General features: G+C 33.1%; 3 protein-coding genes across 6 annotated transcripts; 2 read left to right on the top strand and 1 right to left on the bottom strand.

Annotated features, from left to right (window-relative positions):
• Positions 1-1306: 1306 nt before the first annotated feature.
• LOC100261015 (BTB/POZ domain-containing protein At3g49900) lies at positions 1307-4028 on the top strand. The gene is made up of 4 exons (XM_002279635.5): positions 1307-1677; positions 1805-1874; positions 2380-2898; positions 3190-4028. The coding sequence occupies exons 1-4, from the start codon at positions 1541-1543 to the stop codon at positions 3985-3987; spliced, it is 1524 nt and encodes a 507-aa protein (XP_002279671.2). The 5' UTR covers positions 1307-1540; the 3' UTR covers positions 3988-4028.
• Positions 4029-10659: 6631 nt separating this feature from the next.
• LOC100264525 (adenylyl-sulfate kinase 3) lies at positions 10660-16132 on the top strand. 4 transcript variants are annotated; one of them, XM_002284440.5, is made up of 7 exons: positions 10660-11176; positions 11451-11570; positions 12383-12532; positions 12610-12728; positions 12858-12942; positions 13525-13571; positions 14388-14780. In XM_002284440.5, the coding sequence occupies exons 1-7, from the start codon at positions 10972-10974 to the stop codon at positions 14484-14486; spliced, it is 825 nt and encodes a 274-aa protein (XP_002284476.3). In that variant the 5' UTR covers positions 10660-10971; the 3' UTR covers positions 14487-14780. The 4 variants fall into 4 exon arrangements, with proteins under 4 accessions (XP_002284476.3, XP_059594640.1, XP_010652708.2 ...); XM_059738657.1 differs by lacking the exon at positions 14388-14780 and adding an exon at positions 15167-16132 and having other exon boundaries at positions 10665-11176; XM_010654406.3 differs by having other exon boundaries at positions 10665-11176; positions 14374-14445.
• On the bottom strand, positions 15578-18043 carry LOC100855004 (uncharacterized). The gene is made up of 4 exons (XM_003632439.4): positions 17834-18043; positions 17385-17529; positions 17212-17282; positions 15578-17122 (listed from the first exon to the last, which is right to left on the bottom strand). Exons 1-4 carry the CDS (start codon positions 18041-18043, stop codon positions 16898-16900), a joined length of 651 nt encoding a protein of 216 aa, XP_003632487.1. The 3' UTR covers positions 15578-16897.
• Between the last annotated feature and the right edge of the window lie 309 nt (positions 18044-18352).

Here is an 18352-nt window from a genome sequence, read left to right as displayed (position 1 = left end):
TTTTTTCCAATTTTTCTAGAATAAAAAATAGCCTTTATGTATTAATTTTTTAGACTTAAATAGTTAGACCTGTTATTTCTAACTACAAACAACTATAACCATTTATTGAAAATTATTAGACATTAATTGATATTGATTTTGTTGATGAAAAACAAAAAGGGTGAAATTATTTTTTATAATCGGTTTTTGTTATGTTAGACATGATTACAATTTTAAACCATTATAATCATAACCCACTTAACTATTTATACCAAGCTATTAGAACCATTCATAGATCTAAATGTTAGAACAATTTATAAAGTATAAGGAGTTATCATTTTTATAAATAAGTATCTTTAATTATTTATATGATGTTCCACATTAGATGAGGGAAAAATTTTCTCACATTATATAAGTATGAACTTCTTTTAATAATGTAAATGTGTTTTATAGTTATGAGGTCCCTTGGACCCAAAGTGGACAATATTTACATGATTGAAAGGTACAATATTTGAATTAATAGATAATATTTTCTTTTGTATTTGTATGAATTGAAATTATTACATTTCAAATTCCTTCCTACTTCCTTCCAAGGAAAATCCCGAAGTGGATCTCTGTCAAACTTATCCATGTGGTTATGCATTCTTTGAATAGAAATCTATTTTTTTAAAAGATCCAAAACATTTGTGCTTTGGTGGGTCTCTGAGACCCTTTTGATAACCTATGTTGTGTTGAAGGGATATCTATATGATCCGATAGATTGAGTGAAGCTCACAGTAGCAATCATAGGTCCTATTTTAGTAGCTCATTTAGAAAAGGAATCAAATGAATCCATGCTGATTTTAAGCTTGTAATAAACTGACATTTTAAAAAATAATAAACAAAATTGACATAGCATCTGTATATTAAACAGAAAATCTGACTATTGATATATTTTTTCCACTGAAGCTAGATTCTTTAGTAAAGATTGGAAGACATGGCTAATCACTTTCAAAGCCAGCAATTGACTACTATGAACCATCTCTGCAAAAATACATCCTACATAAATAGAAAAAAAAAAAAGAAAAAAAAAAACAAAAAACTCATGAATATGTCATTACCCTTTCAGTTACTGGTTTGAATTATATTACCAAAATTTTTTATGAGTAGGTCAAACTCTTTAGGAAAAATGTTAAGTGAGGGGAGTAATGGAGAGGCTATAGAAAATGGAGTCAATATATATAAGGAAGTAATTGGTATTTTTTTTTTAATTTATTGAAATTAAGTAGTGGAAAATAATTAATGAGATGGTGGAGAAAAGGAGTGGAGCAGTATCCAAGAGAATTTTGGTAGGAATCCGTAAAGGATTTAGATTATGGAAAAGACTTGAGAAAGAGGAGTAATGGGTAGCATTTATGATTTCACATGGTGGCAATTAATGCCCTAAATATTTATAGCTGAATAGGGAATTTCTCACCCATCCAGAAACCCTAATTGGCAATAACAGCAGCAGTGAAAAAGGTTTGAAGACTCTGAGTGTGTGTCTTAGGGAAGAAGACGAAGAAGAAGGAGAAGAGAGGCCATGAAAGCTTGGAGGCATTTAGGGTTGGTGGAGACCATCTATGAGGAAGAACATGAAGATTCTTCCACCTCCACCCCTTCGCTCTCTCTCTCAATATCCTCTCCTCCTACACCTCTCCATGCCAGAGTGGAGGCATGGTAAATTTTCGTTTCTTTTTCCTTCCCCTTTTTCAAAAATAATTTTCCTGACTCGCTCTAATGTTCAAATCTTCTCTCTCTATCTCTCTTCTTTTTTTCCTTTTGAATTTGTTCATTTTCATATCAGGGCACTGGCCACAGGGTGTGAAACTGATGTCTTGATACATGTTCAGGGTTTATGTTTCCAACTGCACAAGGTATTTTTCTTTAATTCATCCCTGGGTCTTTGATCTACAATTTCTTTGTTTATTTTTATTTTTTTTGTTTTTTATTTTTTCCTTATGCTTCCATGAATTTCTCTTATTTTATACTATTTCTTGGGTGAAGGGTAGAAGCCGCCAACTGGGTTTTTATTTTCTATTTTTAATTAAAAAATATAATAAAAACAACACATCTTTTTCTTTTTGCTTTAGCTAAAATTAGAATTTTTATAATAATTTTTTCAAAAAATAATCTTGGGTAAAAGTACAATTATAGTGAAATATTGTGTAATAAAAAGAAATATTATTAAAAAATAAACACATGTTAAAATAACAACATGTTGACTATAAGTCTATAACCAAAATGAAATCTATCTATATTTAGAGTGACAATTTAATTAATTTCTCTGAATTAAAGGCCCCATTTTTGTAAAACATGAGCGGTGCTTTTCCGCAATTAATGAATTGAACAGGGGCATTTATTATATTTCCCTTTTTTTAGGATCCCCTCGCGTCAGGAAGCGCTTACCTGAAACGGGAGCTAACGGGCGTCGCCGAATTAACCCTGTCCCCGCCGTTAAACATAACGGCAGAAACGTTCACTCTCGTCATCGACTTCTGTTACGGCAGCAACCCGGTGATAACGCCTTTCAACGTCGGGGCTCTGAGAACGGCGGCGTCGCTGCTGGAGATGGCGGAGACGAACGGAGACGGTGTCGAGAACTTACAGCAGTTAGCGGAAACTTACTTCTGTAGTGCGGTGGCTGTGAACCGAGAGTACGCGTCGATAATTTTCCGATCGTGCCTGCAACTGCTTCCAGAAGCAGAAGAAACGGCGTTACTTGTCAGTAGATGTATTGAGGCGCTGAGTTCGATGGAAAACGGGGATGCCTTCCTGAGCTCTGTTGACGACGTTAAGACGGTGGGAATCGAGGATTTTCAAGTAGTTGCCGATTCAATGCATTGTCGGTTAACTCGGAGTCACGACATCCTGTATAAAATTGTCGATCTCTATGTTAAGGTAATTAAGCCAATTTATAAAATATTTTTAATTTTTTAAATAAGAAAAAAAAAAGATTTAAAAATAATAAGTTTTTTTTAATATATTTAATTTAATTTATTTTCTTTTAATATATAAAAATAAAAATTAAATAATTTTAAAATATAGAAAATTTTGGTTAATTTTATTTTTTTTTCCATATTTTCTAAAATAATTTTTTTTAGTATTTTTTTCTTTGGCAATTCCTGGAAAAATCATTGGCTTATTTTCCTGAGTGTTTTTCTCTTGCTTCTTGTTTAAATTTATTCACAGGAGCACAATGAGAAGATGAGCGAGGAACAGAAAAATCGAATTTGCAATGCAGTAAACTGCAACAAGCTGTCACCTGAGCTCCTCATGCATGTAGTGCAGAACCCTAGAATGCCATTGAGATTTATAATCCGAGCCATGTTGGTGGAGCAGTTCAACACCCGCTCCATTTTCTCCACCACCGCCCAACAGCAACCGCCACCGCTACCTCATCCCCGGCATCACGTCAGAGGCGACCTTGGCTCCATCACCCTCGGTGGAATCCTGCAGCGAGATGCAGCCCTTCGCCAGGTTGCCCAACTCAAAGACATAATGGGGGCCACAGTCACAAGAATCAAAAGCTTGGAGGAAGATCTCACGGCCATGAAGAAGACTCTGGAAGAGTCTGAGAAGCAGGCGAATGCATTGGGCTCGGTCCGGTCCGCGAGTTTCCGTTTGAGCTCAACCAATAAGATAGAAAGAGGGGAAAGGGGATCCATTTCTTCTGCAAGCTTCAGGTTTAGACTCAAAGGGGAGACCACGGTGGATGGAGTACTGTCTCCTCTCTCGGAAGGGCTCTTCAATGAAACTCCAACTCCAAGAACTAAGAAGAATCTCCGCGCAAGGCTGATGAAGGGATTAAAAAGCGCATTTCGGGTATCTACTAATACTTCTGCATCAAAAGGCAACAACATTGATGGTAAAACATCAAGCGGAATGGATGGAGATGGTTCAGGAGATGATGAAGAAGTTGGAAACGAACAGGTAATTGTTATGAAAGAGAGTCCACCTTCTCACAGGAGGAGCAGCTCCTTAGTGTAAAACACAGATTTTCTATATGTAGGTGTGATAAGTTGATCTTATATATTGTTCTCTGCTGCTCTCATAGGCTTACCAACCCCATAGCAAAAAAGGCATTGTCTGCAAACCAAATATGAAATGGGGTTGATGAATAATTTGAAATCTGAATAGAAGATGAAGGTTGATTGCCATTAGGCATGCATTAAGGGAAAAAAAAAGAGTTAACTTCATTTACCCTTAAAACTTTGACTAATCATAATTAAAGTGTATTTGATAGTTGCTTTAGAAAAGTTTGTATAAAAATTTTGGGTTTAATACACTTTACTCTCTCAATCTCTTATGTTTTGGTTACTCGTATTTAAAATCGAATATGTTGCACTCGAGCTTTTTAAATATCCACTTTGCCTTTTTCATTGCTCAATATTAGTTTCAATGGATGGAAATGTCCCATGTTACAAGTAACCAACTAATTAAGGGTAGATTTGTAAATTCTTAAATCCAAAAAGCCCCAAATAGCTCTCCCTCCCTTGTTCGTGTTCGTTCTTTCTCCGGAGCTCTAACCCTCATAAACCTTAGAAGCCCTCAATAACTAATGTAGGCATTAAAGGACCCATCCATCTGACATAACAATTTTTATAATTTTTGTACTTATACTATTATATAGAACATTTTTTATTTTTTATTTTTCAGTTTTTAAAATAATATTGTCAGATTCTAAGGATATCATGCACCATTTTTACAAAGATAGGCAAAGACATTTTCTATTTCTTGTTAATAATGTCTCTGTCATTTATCATCTCAATTTTGGCATAAATCTAGAATAAGGTTTTAATTAATCGTTACAACATGAAGTTGACTTGAACCCGCCTAAATTGTCCAAATTGGTGGAGGCCGACTTGGGATTACAACACGCGTAATGATAATTTTGTCACCTGCGACAAATTATTTTGAAAACAATATTAATTTTAACATATTTGATTTGAAAATCTCATTAATTAGGCAAATTATGTTAACATGCACAATTTATAAAATATGAAGAAAAAGAATACCTTAAAAATTAATTTTAATGGAGAATGCTTAGGGAAAATAATTTTCATTTCACACACTTGAATAACGTCTACCTTACATTATTTGAAAATGCCCTTCTATATATTTTGGTTTTAAAGTAACATTGTTTTGATCTTAAAGCAATATTATTTTGAGCTTAAAACATTTGTTGGTTGAATAATTTATCATCTTCATGTAAGTTAGACTGGTATGAGTGACAATTCATATATATATATATATAGATAGAGACATTTTCGAGTAATGTGAAGTAAATTCTGGTGCATGAAATAATTAAGAATTATTTTTCCCAAAATGCACTTCCCATGAAAATAACTTTTTTTGAGTTTCCTTTTCATTCATATTTTATAAATAATGCATATTTATATACTTCTCCCTAAGTTTTATTGTATTTGAATCATATATAATCATATTTGTATCATAATAATGTTAATGCATATAATCGGTTTAATAAATAGATCGTGTATAAGTTTAATTGCCCAATCTACCTAACTTATTTAATCAAGTGAACATGATTTGCTTAAAGTTCATTTAATTCATATAAATTTATTTATTATATAAATATAAATATAAATATAAATTAAATAATTATAATTATAAATATTATATATTTAAAAAATTAGATAACTAATTAGAGTAAAATTTTATATATTTCATTAATATAAAATATTAGAAATATTTTATGTTTAAAATATTAAATAAGCAAGTGTATATTAATTTATTTTATATGTTATAAATATATTATTATTGAAAATTAAATAATTAAGAGGTCAATGGACTTTTTTTTTGTTTTGTGTTTTTAAAAACATAAAATTAAAATAAAGAAAGAATTCTTTCAAACTTATCTTAAAAATTGTTTTAAAAAATAAAGGTGTTAAAAAAATTTTATTACCTCAAATTTTAAAAATTTTAAAAGTGATTTTTAAGTATATAGATAAGTTCATATTTTTTATATATAAAACTTACCATTTCTTATATAGAAATTACTACTATTTTTATTTATTTATTTAAATAAAAAATAGAAATTACTATTAGTTTTTATTTTTAAAAACAAAAAATAGAAAAAGTCCGTTCATATGAAATTAAAAGTTAAAAACCACTAAAAAGATATCTTAAAAATAGTATTTTTATAAATTTAAAATCTTAAAGAGGTTAAACGTGTGTTATAATCATATTAATAAATTAAAGTAATGCTAACTAATTATTTGTGTATGACAACCTAAAATCTTACATGGTGGAACTACCTAAAAGGGTGGTGAATAGTTAGTCCTTTAATATATGTAAAAAATTTAAAGTTCTATTGTTGGGATATAATTAATCAATAAAAGTAAAGAATATTCAATCCCACAAAAGACATAATATTTATACGAAAACCACTCACAAAACCTTTTAGAGACTTTGTAAATGTAAAAATCATAAGGTTAGCCAACTGCAAAGTTAAATCCATTTAATATGAAGAAATAAGTACACAATTTTACCTTAGGTGCTCTTTATTGGATTCCTCAATAACTCAAGGAGATGCAATCTTGCTACCATAAACTCAACGAATTTTGATTTTTCTTTGTAAGACTGTTGGGTCAAGTGAGTGATGACCTAAAGCTTAGGCGCATCCGTGTGAAATTGTATCATATGAGATATATATATATATATATGATAAAACTTAATGGTCTTAGACATGATTTAAAAATCTTATTTTGTAAAAAAAGAGAGTTAAGAAAACTTGAAGAACTTTAGAATCTAGTAACTTTGGGTAAATCCATTATAAAGCAAACCTAATTAAAGAAAACATCAAAGAAAAAGGGGTAAATTGAGCCATTGAAAACTTATAAAAAACTATTCAAATTAAACAATAATTGAAGTAAATAGGTAAATAGTAATGGGAAGAGAGATGCAAATGTCCCCCACGTCCACTCTTCTCAATCTTCCTTTTGAGTGAGGGTTCCACTAGCTAAGACTTTAAACCACACTTTCAATTTTGTATGCTTGAATTCATGACTCCAATGGACACTACACCCCTTTCAAGTTCAATAATAACTTGAAGTTTCAACCACTTAATATTTGATTGATAAATGAAGTCTTACAACTCTGAATCCTAGCACAAGTTCGGTTCAATATAAGAAAAAATTGGGATGAAATAAGACAGTGCATTAAATGGATTTGCAAGTGAAAGAATATATACACTTGAATTGAGAGTTTTGCATGAGAGAAAATGGTAGGTAAACATGCTAATATAAGTGTCATTTACCCAATAAATACATATAAGCTCTCCAATTTATATGTTTGAGGTTAAGAGAAAACAACCTTAGACACTTGAAATTGCAAAAATATGTTTGGACTAGTTGAGTTTTGATTGGAATGATTAACTAGTCCTTAGAGCATTTAATATACAATAGGTGATCATTTGTCCTTTTCAAGGTTCGATCGACCCTTGACCAAGAAAACTAGAAGCTCTACTAGTAGCACTAAGGTTTTGGAAGAGAGAGAGAGAAGATTTTAAACATACTTGTTCCGTTCTTGACTTGGAAAACCTAACATGTTTAACTGATTCCTAATTGATTCGATTCGTTCAGGGTTTTCTTGATTGATTGATCTTAAAACAATGCAATTTTTTTATTTTTTTTATTTTTAGTCTTAACTTTCCAATAACTTAAGCAATTTATTTAGAAACCTTTTATAGGGTATTTTTGAAAGATTTAAACTAAGGTTTCAATATGAAAAACATGTCCATTTAATTTTAAACATTTAAGCTTCTTTTTTAAGAAAAACTAACTATAAATGAATGTGTTGCAAGTGCATGAAAAATAATTTAATCCTAAATGCACTCAAAAGATTTATTTTACAAAAGTTCCTAGACCTTATGAATTTTCACAAATCCATCTCTTTCTGTCTTCTCTTCTTGTCTTTTGAATCTCTTCAAAGTATACTTTAGGAAGTCATCAATGAAACTTAGAACTTTACTTGATTTGAATTATTTGTAAGTCTAACTTTTATTTTGTAATTATCAACACTTAATTAGGAGAAACCTTGGATTAACATCTACTATTAAGTATTGGAGCTCCATTTAAAGCCATTTAAGCACCCTGATATAATTTTTCATTTTTCAACGCTAGTTACCCTATTTTTTTTCCCTTTTCTTTTTATATAGATTTTTAATTAAAATTATCTTCTATATTAGTTTATTTTTTATTTTTGTATAAGTCTACTCTATACCTTTTAAGTCATTATTTTCAATTAATTCAGTCACACTTATTCATATAAATTTTGGTGCAACCTTGAGTCTTTGTAGAATTAGAGGAAAATATGTAAATTCCAAAACTACAATGAATAAAACAAAATTGTCCACATAATTAAATAATATCAATGTCAATCAACTCAATTCATTTATTAAATATTAAATGAATCATATTTGGATTGAGTTAGATTTTCAGTATTTCTTACCCCTATTAAATTCAAGAAGATAAAGTTAAAAAATAAAAGTTATTGAGATTAAAATAATTATTTATTTTTCTTTAATTTTCTTTATTTACTTACTATTTCCTTTTCTTTAAAATTTTTGTCATCCCAACAAAGTCTTCAAAAAAAAGTTATCAAATGTAAAAGTACAATGTCAAAACATCAAGAAATAGAGTAAATATAAAAATAAATAAAAAATAAAAATTCAAGTTTTGATAAATAAAAGCCATTTTTAAATAATATTTTATGTTTAATATTAGCTCATGTTAAATCGGAGTTGCAGTCAAAATTTTTAAAAAATATTTAATATTATAGAATTTTATTAAACATTAAATAATTTTTGTACCTAAATTAAAATAAGATATTTAAAATATATATTTTTTATATTTATATTCAATTATTATTTAAATTACAAGTTTTTTTTTCTCTTTCATAAAATTACTCAAACAGAAAAAAAGGAATAAATTACTGATCAGCGGGCGCCATGTCAGCTTTCACTATAATTTCACCTTCATCTGTTTTCAACTCACCTACCCTAAAAAATTAGGTATTATCATCCTTCCATATACAAGTGGCAACCACGTGTGTCATATCCGAAATTAAAGTGACACTTAATAAATATTTAAAATTTTTTTAAATTATATAATATATTAAGTTAGTAGATTCTTACTATATTCTAACTTTTCTAACATATCCACCTAACTTAACTTTTATAATTTTGTAACACTTACCTGCCAGCTCATCATGCACATCGCGTTGGAACCCATGCAATTATTTGTGTTGTCAATAACTTTTATTAAAATAATATTTTATTTCATCCAACTCATTAATCGATATAACAATAGGTCCATAGTTATAATAAACTAATCAAACTTAAACAGTCCGTGTAGGAACCCATGCAATAATTTTGATTAAAATAATATTTTATTTATCTGCTCTTTTGTTTTATAATTTCATTTTGACATTCGAACTTATAATATCTGTAATTATTATATTTAAGGAATTCCATATGGGATTTGTCTTAAATTTGGGAGTGTTATCCCTTCATTTGGAAAAATTTCCTTTTAACGTATTTTTAAATTTTTTAGGATTAATTTATTAAAATGGATGAAAAGAGTTCAAATTTGTAAAATTAATCTCTTCCCTTTTTAAATTTGAAGTGTAACTCAATTTTGACATAAATACCCTTTAATATTTCTATTCTTTACATGTATTTTAAAATAAAAGGTTATTTTTGTAAGAACAAGTTGAGGACATTTTTGTCCAAAATGAATTTTTGATTGAAAAAAAGTGAAAGATTAGTTTTATAAAGAAGTACTCCTAAATAACATAAGCAATTTGAACAAACAATCATTCCTAATATTTTTTAAATTCCTATTTTTTAACTTTTAACTTTAAGCCAAATTAATATATATATTTTTTAACAAATAGGATATTTTTTTCTCTCCTTTTAAGGGGTTGGGTAAATTATAAAGATAAATTTGTAACGTATTTAAAGAAAACTAAAAAATTCATTTTAAACATAAGGGATTGATTAACAAATATGGATCTCTTGCTTTAAAAGAAACTAAAAAATTATTATACAACCAAATAAGTTATATAGTATAAATAGTTTTATTAATTTATATTTAAATTAATTTCTTTGTCTATAAAAACTAAAACTCATTTTTTATACCTTAATATTATTTTTATATTTTTATATCATTATTCATTTATATTAGAATTTGTAATAAGAAATATGTTAAAAAGACATTTTAGGGGTGGAGGAATGGGAAATGATGTGGTTGGTAATATTTTTTTTAATAGGTATTCAAAAAATACATTTTGATATTGTAATCAGACTTTTTCATTTGTATCATTTTGATTCATAATAATATTAATTGTTATGAATTACTCACTTTATCAAGAAAATCAAATAAACATGCATGGAGATAAACAAAAATAGTAGATTAGGCAAATAAAAGCGAATTTTAGAAAATAATATCTTTAATACCTAATAAAATGATCGTTACCATAAAAAATGATCGTTACCGTAAGCGATCCTCTAATTCTGTTTGTTCATATTTTTCAATAATACAATTGATTATTGATATGTTCAACCAAACAGGCGTTTAGCATCACGCTCCACAAAACGCGTGGTAGTCATTGAGGCAAGGTCTCATTCAAAAATAGTTCGCCATGTTGTAACCTCCGGAATGCCTCCTTGAATTCAGTGGAAACTTTTCGTGGAAGCGAAATTGGAATTAAGGATGGAGGAGAGATGAGAAATCGAATTTGCCACCCACCGTTCTTCTTCAATCCCGTTGTAGAAGCGTTCCGTCGGCTTCAGCAGCTCCAATTTTAAAACCGAAAACCGTTATGACAAAAAATCTCAGTCCGCTTTGCCATTACCCGCTATAAATGGGCTGCTATATCTTAGAGCATCTTTTTTTACATATTCCGCTTTGAGTTTCGTTCTTTCTTTCTTTCTCCTATTGACTCGGAAAGATGGCTGTGATTGGCGCGGCCCCGTGGAGGTTCTGTTCGTTCTCGGATTCAAAACTTGGATTTTCGGATTCCCTGTCGTCGCCGAGCGCCAAGTTTGTGAGGTGGAATGCGGTTCGGTTTGATGCAGTGAAGGCGAGATCGAGGCACGTGACGCCGATTAAGGCGGTGAAGGCGTTTGTCAGTGGCCAAGCTGATGGTGCTGGAGGTATTCTCACTTGCTCACTTTCTTTGTTTGATTGTGCTATGTTACTTTGAGCATCAAACTTGATGTAAGATTTGTCTGATTCTTGATGATCGATCGGAAGTTGTTGAAGTTCTTGGGGAAATTGATTTTGTGGAGATTATTAGATGCTTTTCTTGGTACGGAGCTCATTGAATATTTGCGCACGAATACTAATATTGTTATTTTCATCTGAGCATGGAATTCGGTATTACTTGGATCTGTTTAGGTTCTAATTTCTATTGATTGACATAACCAGGCAAAAATGGTATGTCGACAAACATTGTGTGGCATGAATGTTCTGTAGATAAACTCGAGAGGCAACGGCTACTTCAGCAGAAAGGATGTGTCATATGGATTACTGGCCTCAGTGGTTCAGGTTTGTTAATGTTGACTGTTTACCTGCGATTCCTGGTTTTATTGTTACTTGGCTTTGGGCTTCTGTGATATATGCTTTCCATGCGGAAGAACGCTGCTTTGATCGGCCAGATGGCCAGACATGGGAAACAGAAATGAAGGATGAAAGAGATGGGGAGATCACGAGAGGTATTAGGTGAAATTATGAAGGAGCACTAAAAACTCGTGCCCTAAATTCAATGCTTTGTTAATAGAAAAATTAAAGCTAGCATATTTATATGAATGGAAGAACTAGCAGATATCTCCCGTATAATTACATATTCTCATGGCCAAATATTGTGGTTTCTAATTCTCAGGATCCATATTTGTGACTTTACCGAAAGGTTTTCAGCAACCTGTCTACCTAACACAATCTCACTTTCTTTAGGCTTCAGACTAGTTGCAGAAGATACAGACCATGGCCATGGCACATGCAGGGTTATTTATAACTGATATGGTTACTTTGATTACAACTATTATGAAAGAATCCCCACCATCCCACCATCCCACCATCCCACCATCTCATTTTATTAGTAGAGTATGCATGGCGGCTTCATTTCTTTTTATCATTGTGCTTATGAAAATACGAAAGAGTCCTATAAATTTAGGTCCAAAGTCCAAATATGAGCCAAATTGGTCTGATACAAAGATTAAAATGGAATATTACTACTACTATTACCATTAAATTCTAGTAAGTTTTAGCCAGAGTAACTTACTCCTTTTACTACTAGTATTTCTTTTGTCTCTCTTAATAATCTCTCTTTTTTACTTAAACCATGGGGATCTAATTTTTAGGAAAAAGCACTTTGGCTTGTGCCTTGAGTCGAGCCTTGCACTCCAGGGGAAACCTAACTTACGTCCTTGATGGAGATAATGTTCGACATGGCCTAAACCGTGATCTTAGTTTTAGAGCAGAAGATCGTGCTGAAAACATACGAAGGATTGGTGATTATTGTTTTGGTCTTTTCATTTTTCTTTTTCTTTTGAAAGTCAATTAAATTCCACACCTCTGTGATTATTAGGGGAGGTAGCCAAGCTATTTTCGGACTCGGGTATTATTTGCATTGCTAGTTTGATATCTCCATACAGAAAGGATCGAGATGCTTGCCGTGCAATGTTGTCTGAAGGAAATTTTATTGAGGTATGTGCTCCTTACAGTTTGGACCATGAGTAGACAGGTTCATCACTACCACTAACAATGAGTTGACCTCGAAATTAGAGTAAGGTTCCCAATTTCTAGTAATAAACTGACAGGTTTTACCTTTCATAGGTGTTCATGGATATCCCCCTAGAGGTTTGTGAGGAAAGGGACCCGAAGGGTCTATACAAGCTTGCACGAGCTGGAAAAATAAGAGGTATCCTTTTTAGGAGTCCGTAAATAGAAAATTGGGATTCTGAATAATCATTGCTTTTCTTTCCTGTTTTATTGGATATTTTGGTCTGTAATCTTCAGTTTCCTAGGATCTCATGTTGATGATATATAACATAAGTTAAGGGTCTACCATTTGGAAATTCCGGGGACAGCCTTGTTCTTTTTATATGCTTGGCTTTAACGTGATTGTCATCATATGTCTTGGCTTTAACTGCAAATTGAAAAAGGTTTATCACACTAAGAGTACCGTGGTTCATAAAATTATATGTCTTGCTTGCACTCCTGAATAATTACTTAGGGTCAAATTGCAAGGCTACCAAATACCTAAAGTTGGTTCCATGAAAAAAAAAAAATGAACTTATCATTTTCTTTACTTTTTTTATTTTTCCTTTTTGCTAATATTAAAGCCTGCTTTCTCATTGATTGGCCTTGTTTGTAATAATGCTTATATTTCAATAGTGGATGGATTTATCATGTTGCTACTGCTTGTATCCACCTCCACTTGGGTAGTTGTCACAGTAAAGAATAGATGGGTTAAATGCTTGTTTACTTTGGATTTTTTCAGGTTTTACAGGGATTGATGATCCATATGAGCCACCATTGAATTGTGAGGTATTTCTTTTATATCCTTAGAGAAAATCTAGATATGCTTAACATTCTTGAACTTACAAAATCATGAACATGCACTAAAAGATATCTAGTTATGCTTTTAATAACATGAACAAGTTAGAAGACTCTGGTTTAAAAGAAATTTTAAGCATATTGTCACAATTTGCTTAAATGATCATCCATTGAGTTTATATATGAAAGTAGGAAGCTTTTGGAGCCTTATAGAGTAATCCACACTTGTACATAACTAGTGGAGGAGTATGGAACATTTTGGAGAAGTTTGGAGATGTCTACACATCTCTACACAAGGATGGAAGACAAGGGAAGTGTGTGAGGCATTGCAGAGAGTTTCAAATAACTCTTATATATAGCTTTGTAGCTTCATTGTGCATCCTATCTACCAAGTCGAGTAGTGTTGCTTAACATAACTAGCTAAGATGAAGGAAAGACTGATTTAGCAACATCAAGTGGCTTGAGGTGTCTAAATGCCGCATGTGAGTTTAGGAAAGGCCTAAGTCAGTGGCAATATTCTGACTAGATGGTTGGTCATGTGGTGAAAGAAATAGGAATTTCCCTGGTAAAAAATTTGCTAATAATTAATATGAAATTGTGTAGAATGGGGCTTTTCTGGTTTCCAACGACAATCTTTTATTCCTTTAGTCAAATAAATTTGAAACCCCTATTAGATTGAGGATACCAAGTTTTAATGTAGAGATATATTTCATAATTGATGGTTGTATTTTGTAGCTCATGAAAATTTTTTATTCCTTGATATTCATTTTAATAAAAAAGAATGTAAAAACAGATTTTATTTTGTAGGTAGTATTGCAACAGACTGGAGGAGACTATGCTTCCCCTAGTGATATGGCTAAAACAGTAATATCTTACTTGGAAGAGAAAGGTTACTTGAAGGCTTAATTTGTGGAGAAATTCCAGGATTCCTAGCTGTCAAAGCTTCTTCTGACCTGTCAAATGATATGTTGCAAGAATGGAAATTTACTCCATTAAGGACTCGTTTCCTGGCTTTGGAGTTGAAATTAATGTCAATGCTTCAGCATTTAATGTCACTGTTCATTGTTAGATGTTTTGAATGTTGTCTCATGTACTATGGCTTTCATTAGTTGGTCCACATAAAAATAGGGGAGTTCAGGGATAACAAATGTGTATGATTTGAATTTTAGCAATAAACTATTGGTTTATGATTTGATTTTAGTAATAAGTTTTTGGTCGTGTAATAAGATTTCTCAAATTTATGTAGAATGCTTAAACACACAACTCTTGCACTTGTAGAGAGGCAAGTGAGCCTATTTTACGATTTTGAACTGCCATGATATGATTTGTCTGCACTAACGTGGTCAGGCAACTTTAACTTATTTGCCTGGTGCATCTTATACATTCAGAACTGAGAATGGTTGAAGATGCTTCCAACATCTCCAGGACTTCACATAAAGCCATTCTTCAAAAACACATTATCCGAAAAGTTAAATTGAGTGGAGACTGACATTTAAGCTTAAAATAGTTATAAGCTGTTGCTGTATTTTTTCATTTGCTTCAAGATGATATGTCGCTGTATGTAGGCTCACTTGTTTGTCTAATAGGTAAAAGTCACATGACGAGAGTCCATAAGAGATGGGGCCGGTCAATTGTAAGAATGAGGATGAGCAGTTGCCAGCAAGAATATGGAGGTCAGATCTCCGTTTTTCAAGGAAATAAAAAGAAACCAAGACTAAACCGAAAGAACATCATGTAAAGAGGCTATTTTGTGACAGACAAGGAATCTAGGGATCCTCGACATGAGACCCTGTCAAATACCACCAGTTTATCCTCTTAAAATTTTGCTCAAATATCAGATTCATTAGGGTATAATAACAAAAAGCCTTTCAGTGGTAAAATCAGGTTCCAGTTTTCAGATATTTCTGGGGCTTAGACTTCACCTCTTACTGAGGTCAATGGAAAAGAGCTACACTGTTGAAGGCCGTAATACATTTCCTTCTAAAACTGGATGAAAGTAGCCACACCACAAGACATCTGAATTCAACCGCTGTGAGTAATAATATCAGATACAATATCCAGATCTGTTCAGCTAAGGCACAATGAACAGTAATCAAATGAAGGCACTCTTCATCAACGCCAAATGCTAAATCTGGCTAAAGATTGCCAAATAACTTGACAATCGAGCTTATAAGAAGAGAAGCAATAAGATTGAAAATCAAAGGAAGGCCACACCAAAGTCTCCGATACGGTGTCTATGTACGGACAAGAAACAAAACACAAGTGCCATGGTAACTGACCTTGCTGCAGCACTCACAGTCTCAAAAATGGTAGAGAACCTCCGCTCCTGCAGATCCCAAAGTGTGGTCACACACAGACCCAGAGCATCAACCACCATAGCCAATAACACTGCCATCTTCCACCAAGTCCACCGCCTCCCCCACCAAAATATGAATACCCAATATGAAAGCCTCAGATTCTAAAGCATACTGCCAGGAGAATAGGGTTTTTCCTGCCCAGTGCCCCCAAGGAAGTGAGGAATTCAGTGAGTTAAACTGTTTCTCACTTCTATCTCAGGACCGAAATTGGCTTATCCTCAATCATCATATGACAACTTGCACATAAAGAGAAACTCGGTTGCTTCCGCGTAGCTTCCTCTATAATATTCGTTGGTCCCACCATTTCAAAATTTACCACCCACTTCAAACTTCAAAGTTAAAGCTCCACCTCTAAATGCTTCTTGGTCGCCGCGCCCCTGCACCTTTCTTAGCCTTTCCGTTCTGGTGGCGTCCACTCCTGCACCTTTTGACGGAAAGAAAAGGATCATTTGGAAGCTCTAGTTCTTACAATTTTGAAATAAGCTACGCCCGTCGGCAGCCCAATATCTCACACCTTCATTTCCGATTACGGAATCCATGAGCAAGATAAACTTTTATATATATATATATATATATATATATATATATATATATATATATAGGAAAAAACGGCTCTCAGAGTATTATACGAAATGGGCATGCGATTCATCATTTGACATGGGAAACAAAATGAGAATTCGGATGCTTTACTGCAACCCTGCTTGCAATTATGAAAGTAAATCCACTAAGCATTGTACACAGTACTTCAAAGAGGGGCGATCAAAAAGGCTTTTGAATATTGGGCTAGCTTTTACTGATTTCAAATTACCACAAGGATAGCGTCTTTCAGCCTAACAATTTGCAACATTGGTCATCACATGGATGAGATAAACAATCAGAAAGGACCAATAGATGTGCTCCACATCAGATGACCTCTACATTTTGTCACTGCAGTAGCATGGTTTCTATGTCTCGAATTTGTTAACTTCTTCCCAACTTGATCTGCCTTTCTCGGGCAATTGAGGGTAGCCATCTCTCCCCCCTAGTTCTCTTCAGTTCTGCAACCCTTTCTTCCTCCCTTTTGGCTGCTGCTTTTGCTGCCGCATCTTTAGCTTCAAGTCTGGCTACTGATTTCTGACAAGCATCTCTTGCCGCTGCCATTATATCCACCCCATCAACAGCAACAGATCGGAGTTGCCCTCTAAACTGTGCAATACACCAATCCAAATAGCAATTAGGCAACATCAAATCTAGATAACGAATCAAGTAAATTGCCCATTGATGAAAGATCAAACCTTCTTTGATTTCTCGTCAATCTCATTCCCTGGAAGGATTCTTGGTCTCTTTCTTGGTTGTTGAATTTTATCTGGTACCAATGTGTAAATACATCACAAAATGGTCAGAAAGTGGAGATTGATCAACCAGTTTCCAAACGTAGTAAAAAAAATGTTTGATGAGTTTCACTTACCCATATGATCAAACACTATCCCTGGAGGAGCATGCTTGAACAACCGAATTCCACCTTCATTTGTCTTTTCGTTATCGGAGATATGAATGAGATCTTCCACCATCACTAAGGTGTTTTCTATGATGTCATCCAAAAGCTTTTGTGCCTGACATGGAGTTTGTTCATCAATAATTTATTCACACAATCACTAAGAAAATGATCAAACCCCAAAACTATAACTTCTCTAATTAGGATATAAAGATCATCTGGTTCCCAAAATCAGTTACATGGTTCACCAGACACAGATGATATAAAGATTATCATTCATTTTTTCTAAATCTAAAATAACAGACGTTTTGCTACTCAAATTTTAGCATCCCTCTACCGAGCTTCTCAAATCAACAGATTTGAGTGCAAATGTAAATCAACAATCAGGAAAATGTGATGGCGGAGGGAGATAGATATTTGACCTTGATTTGATAGTGCTTCAAATTTTGGGATTTCTGATTACTGTTTGTGCCATCCGTGGATACGGCTGAATCTTTGGAGGCAGCAGCGAAACCACTGCTGGTGGCAGTGGTGGTGGCGACGGCGGAAACTGAGTCGATGGCTGCTTTCCAATCAGCGTCACCGTCTTCCTCTCCGCTGCTACTGCAACTACCACTCCCCGGACCACCCATCCGCCACCACGGGCCAATCTCTCTCTTCCTCACTTCGCACAGAGAGGAATTCAAAACGCACCGTTTTAAGGAGACTATGTCGAAACGACGCCGTTTTCTCAACAAAAGTCATTAAAAATAAAATAGATTGCCCTATGTCAAAACGCATCGTTTTGGTTCAGCAGCACCGCCGTCGAGTGTCGGACCAACCCTCTGTCGCTCTCTCTCTCTCTCTCTCTCTCTCTCTCTCTCTCAACGAGCGCGGCGTACAACCAGAGGAACAGAGCCCTAGCTCCTTTGAATGAATTTAAAAAATCCATAGTTTATCTA

The sequence above is a fragment of the Vitis vinifera genome, chromosome 7, assembly GCF_030704535.1.
Source record: "Vitis vinifera cultivar Pinot Noir 40024 chromosome 7, ASM3070453v1".
NCBI lineage: Eukaryota > Viridiplantae > Streptophyta > Magnoliopsida > Vitales > Vitaceae > Vitis > Vitis vinifera.
The sequence above is the reverse complement of the archived record's forward strand: the minus strand, read 5'-3'. Positions and strand labels throughout refer to the sequence as shown.

Bases quoted from the DNA above. Each gene is read 5' to 3' on its own strand.
- LOC100855004 (XM_003632439.4), bottom strand. From the start codon at position 18,043: ATGGGTGGTCCGGGGAGTGGTAGTTGCAGTAGCAGCGGAGAGGAAGAC. The intron at 17,530-17,833 runs GTCAAATATCTA...ACTCCATGTCAG, and splicing joins TGAAGCACTATCAAATCAAG to GCACAAAAGCTTTTGGATGA. The intron at 17,283-17,384 runs GTAAGTGAAACT...CATTGGTACCAG, and splicing joins GATAGTGTTTGATCATATGG to ATAAAATTCAACAACCAAGA.
- LOC100264525 (XM_002284440.5), top strand. From the start codon at position 10,972: ATGGCTGTGATTGGCGCGGCCCCGTGGAGGTTCTGTTCGTTCTCGGAT. The intron at 11,177-11,450 runs GTATTCTCACTT...TGACATAACCAG, and splicing joins CCAAGCTGATGGTGCTGGAG to GCAAAAATGGTATGTCGACA. The intron at 13,572-14,387 runs GTATTTCTTTTA...TTTATTTTGTAG, and splicing joins AGCCACCATTGAATTGTGAG to GTAGTATTGCAACAGACTGG.
- LOC100261015 (XM_002279635.5), top strand. From the start codon at position 1,541: ATGAAAGCTTGGAGGCATTTAGGGTTGGTGGAGACCATCTATGAGGAA. The intron at 1,678-1,804 runs GTAAATTTTCGT...TTTTCATATCAG, and splicing joins CATGCCAGAGTGGAGGCATG to GGCACTGGCCACAGGGTGTG. The intron at 1,875-2,379 runs GTATTTTTCTTT...CCCTTTTTTTAG, and splicing joins TATGTTTCCAACTGCACAAG to GATCCCCTCGCGTCAGGAAG.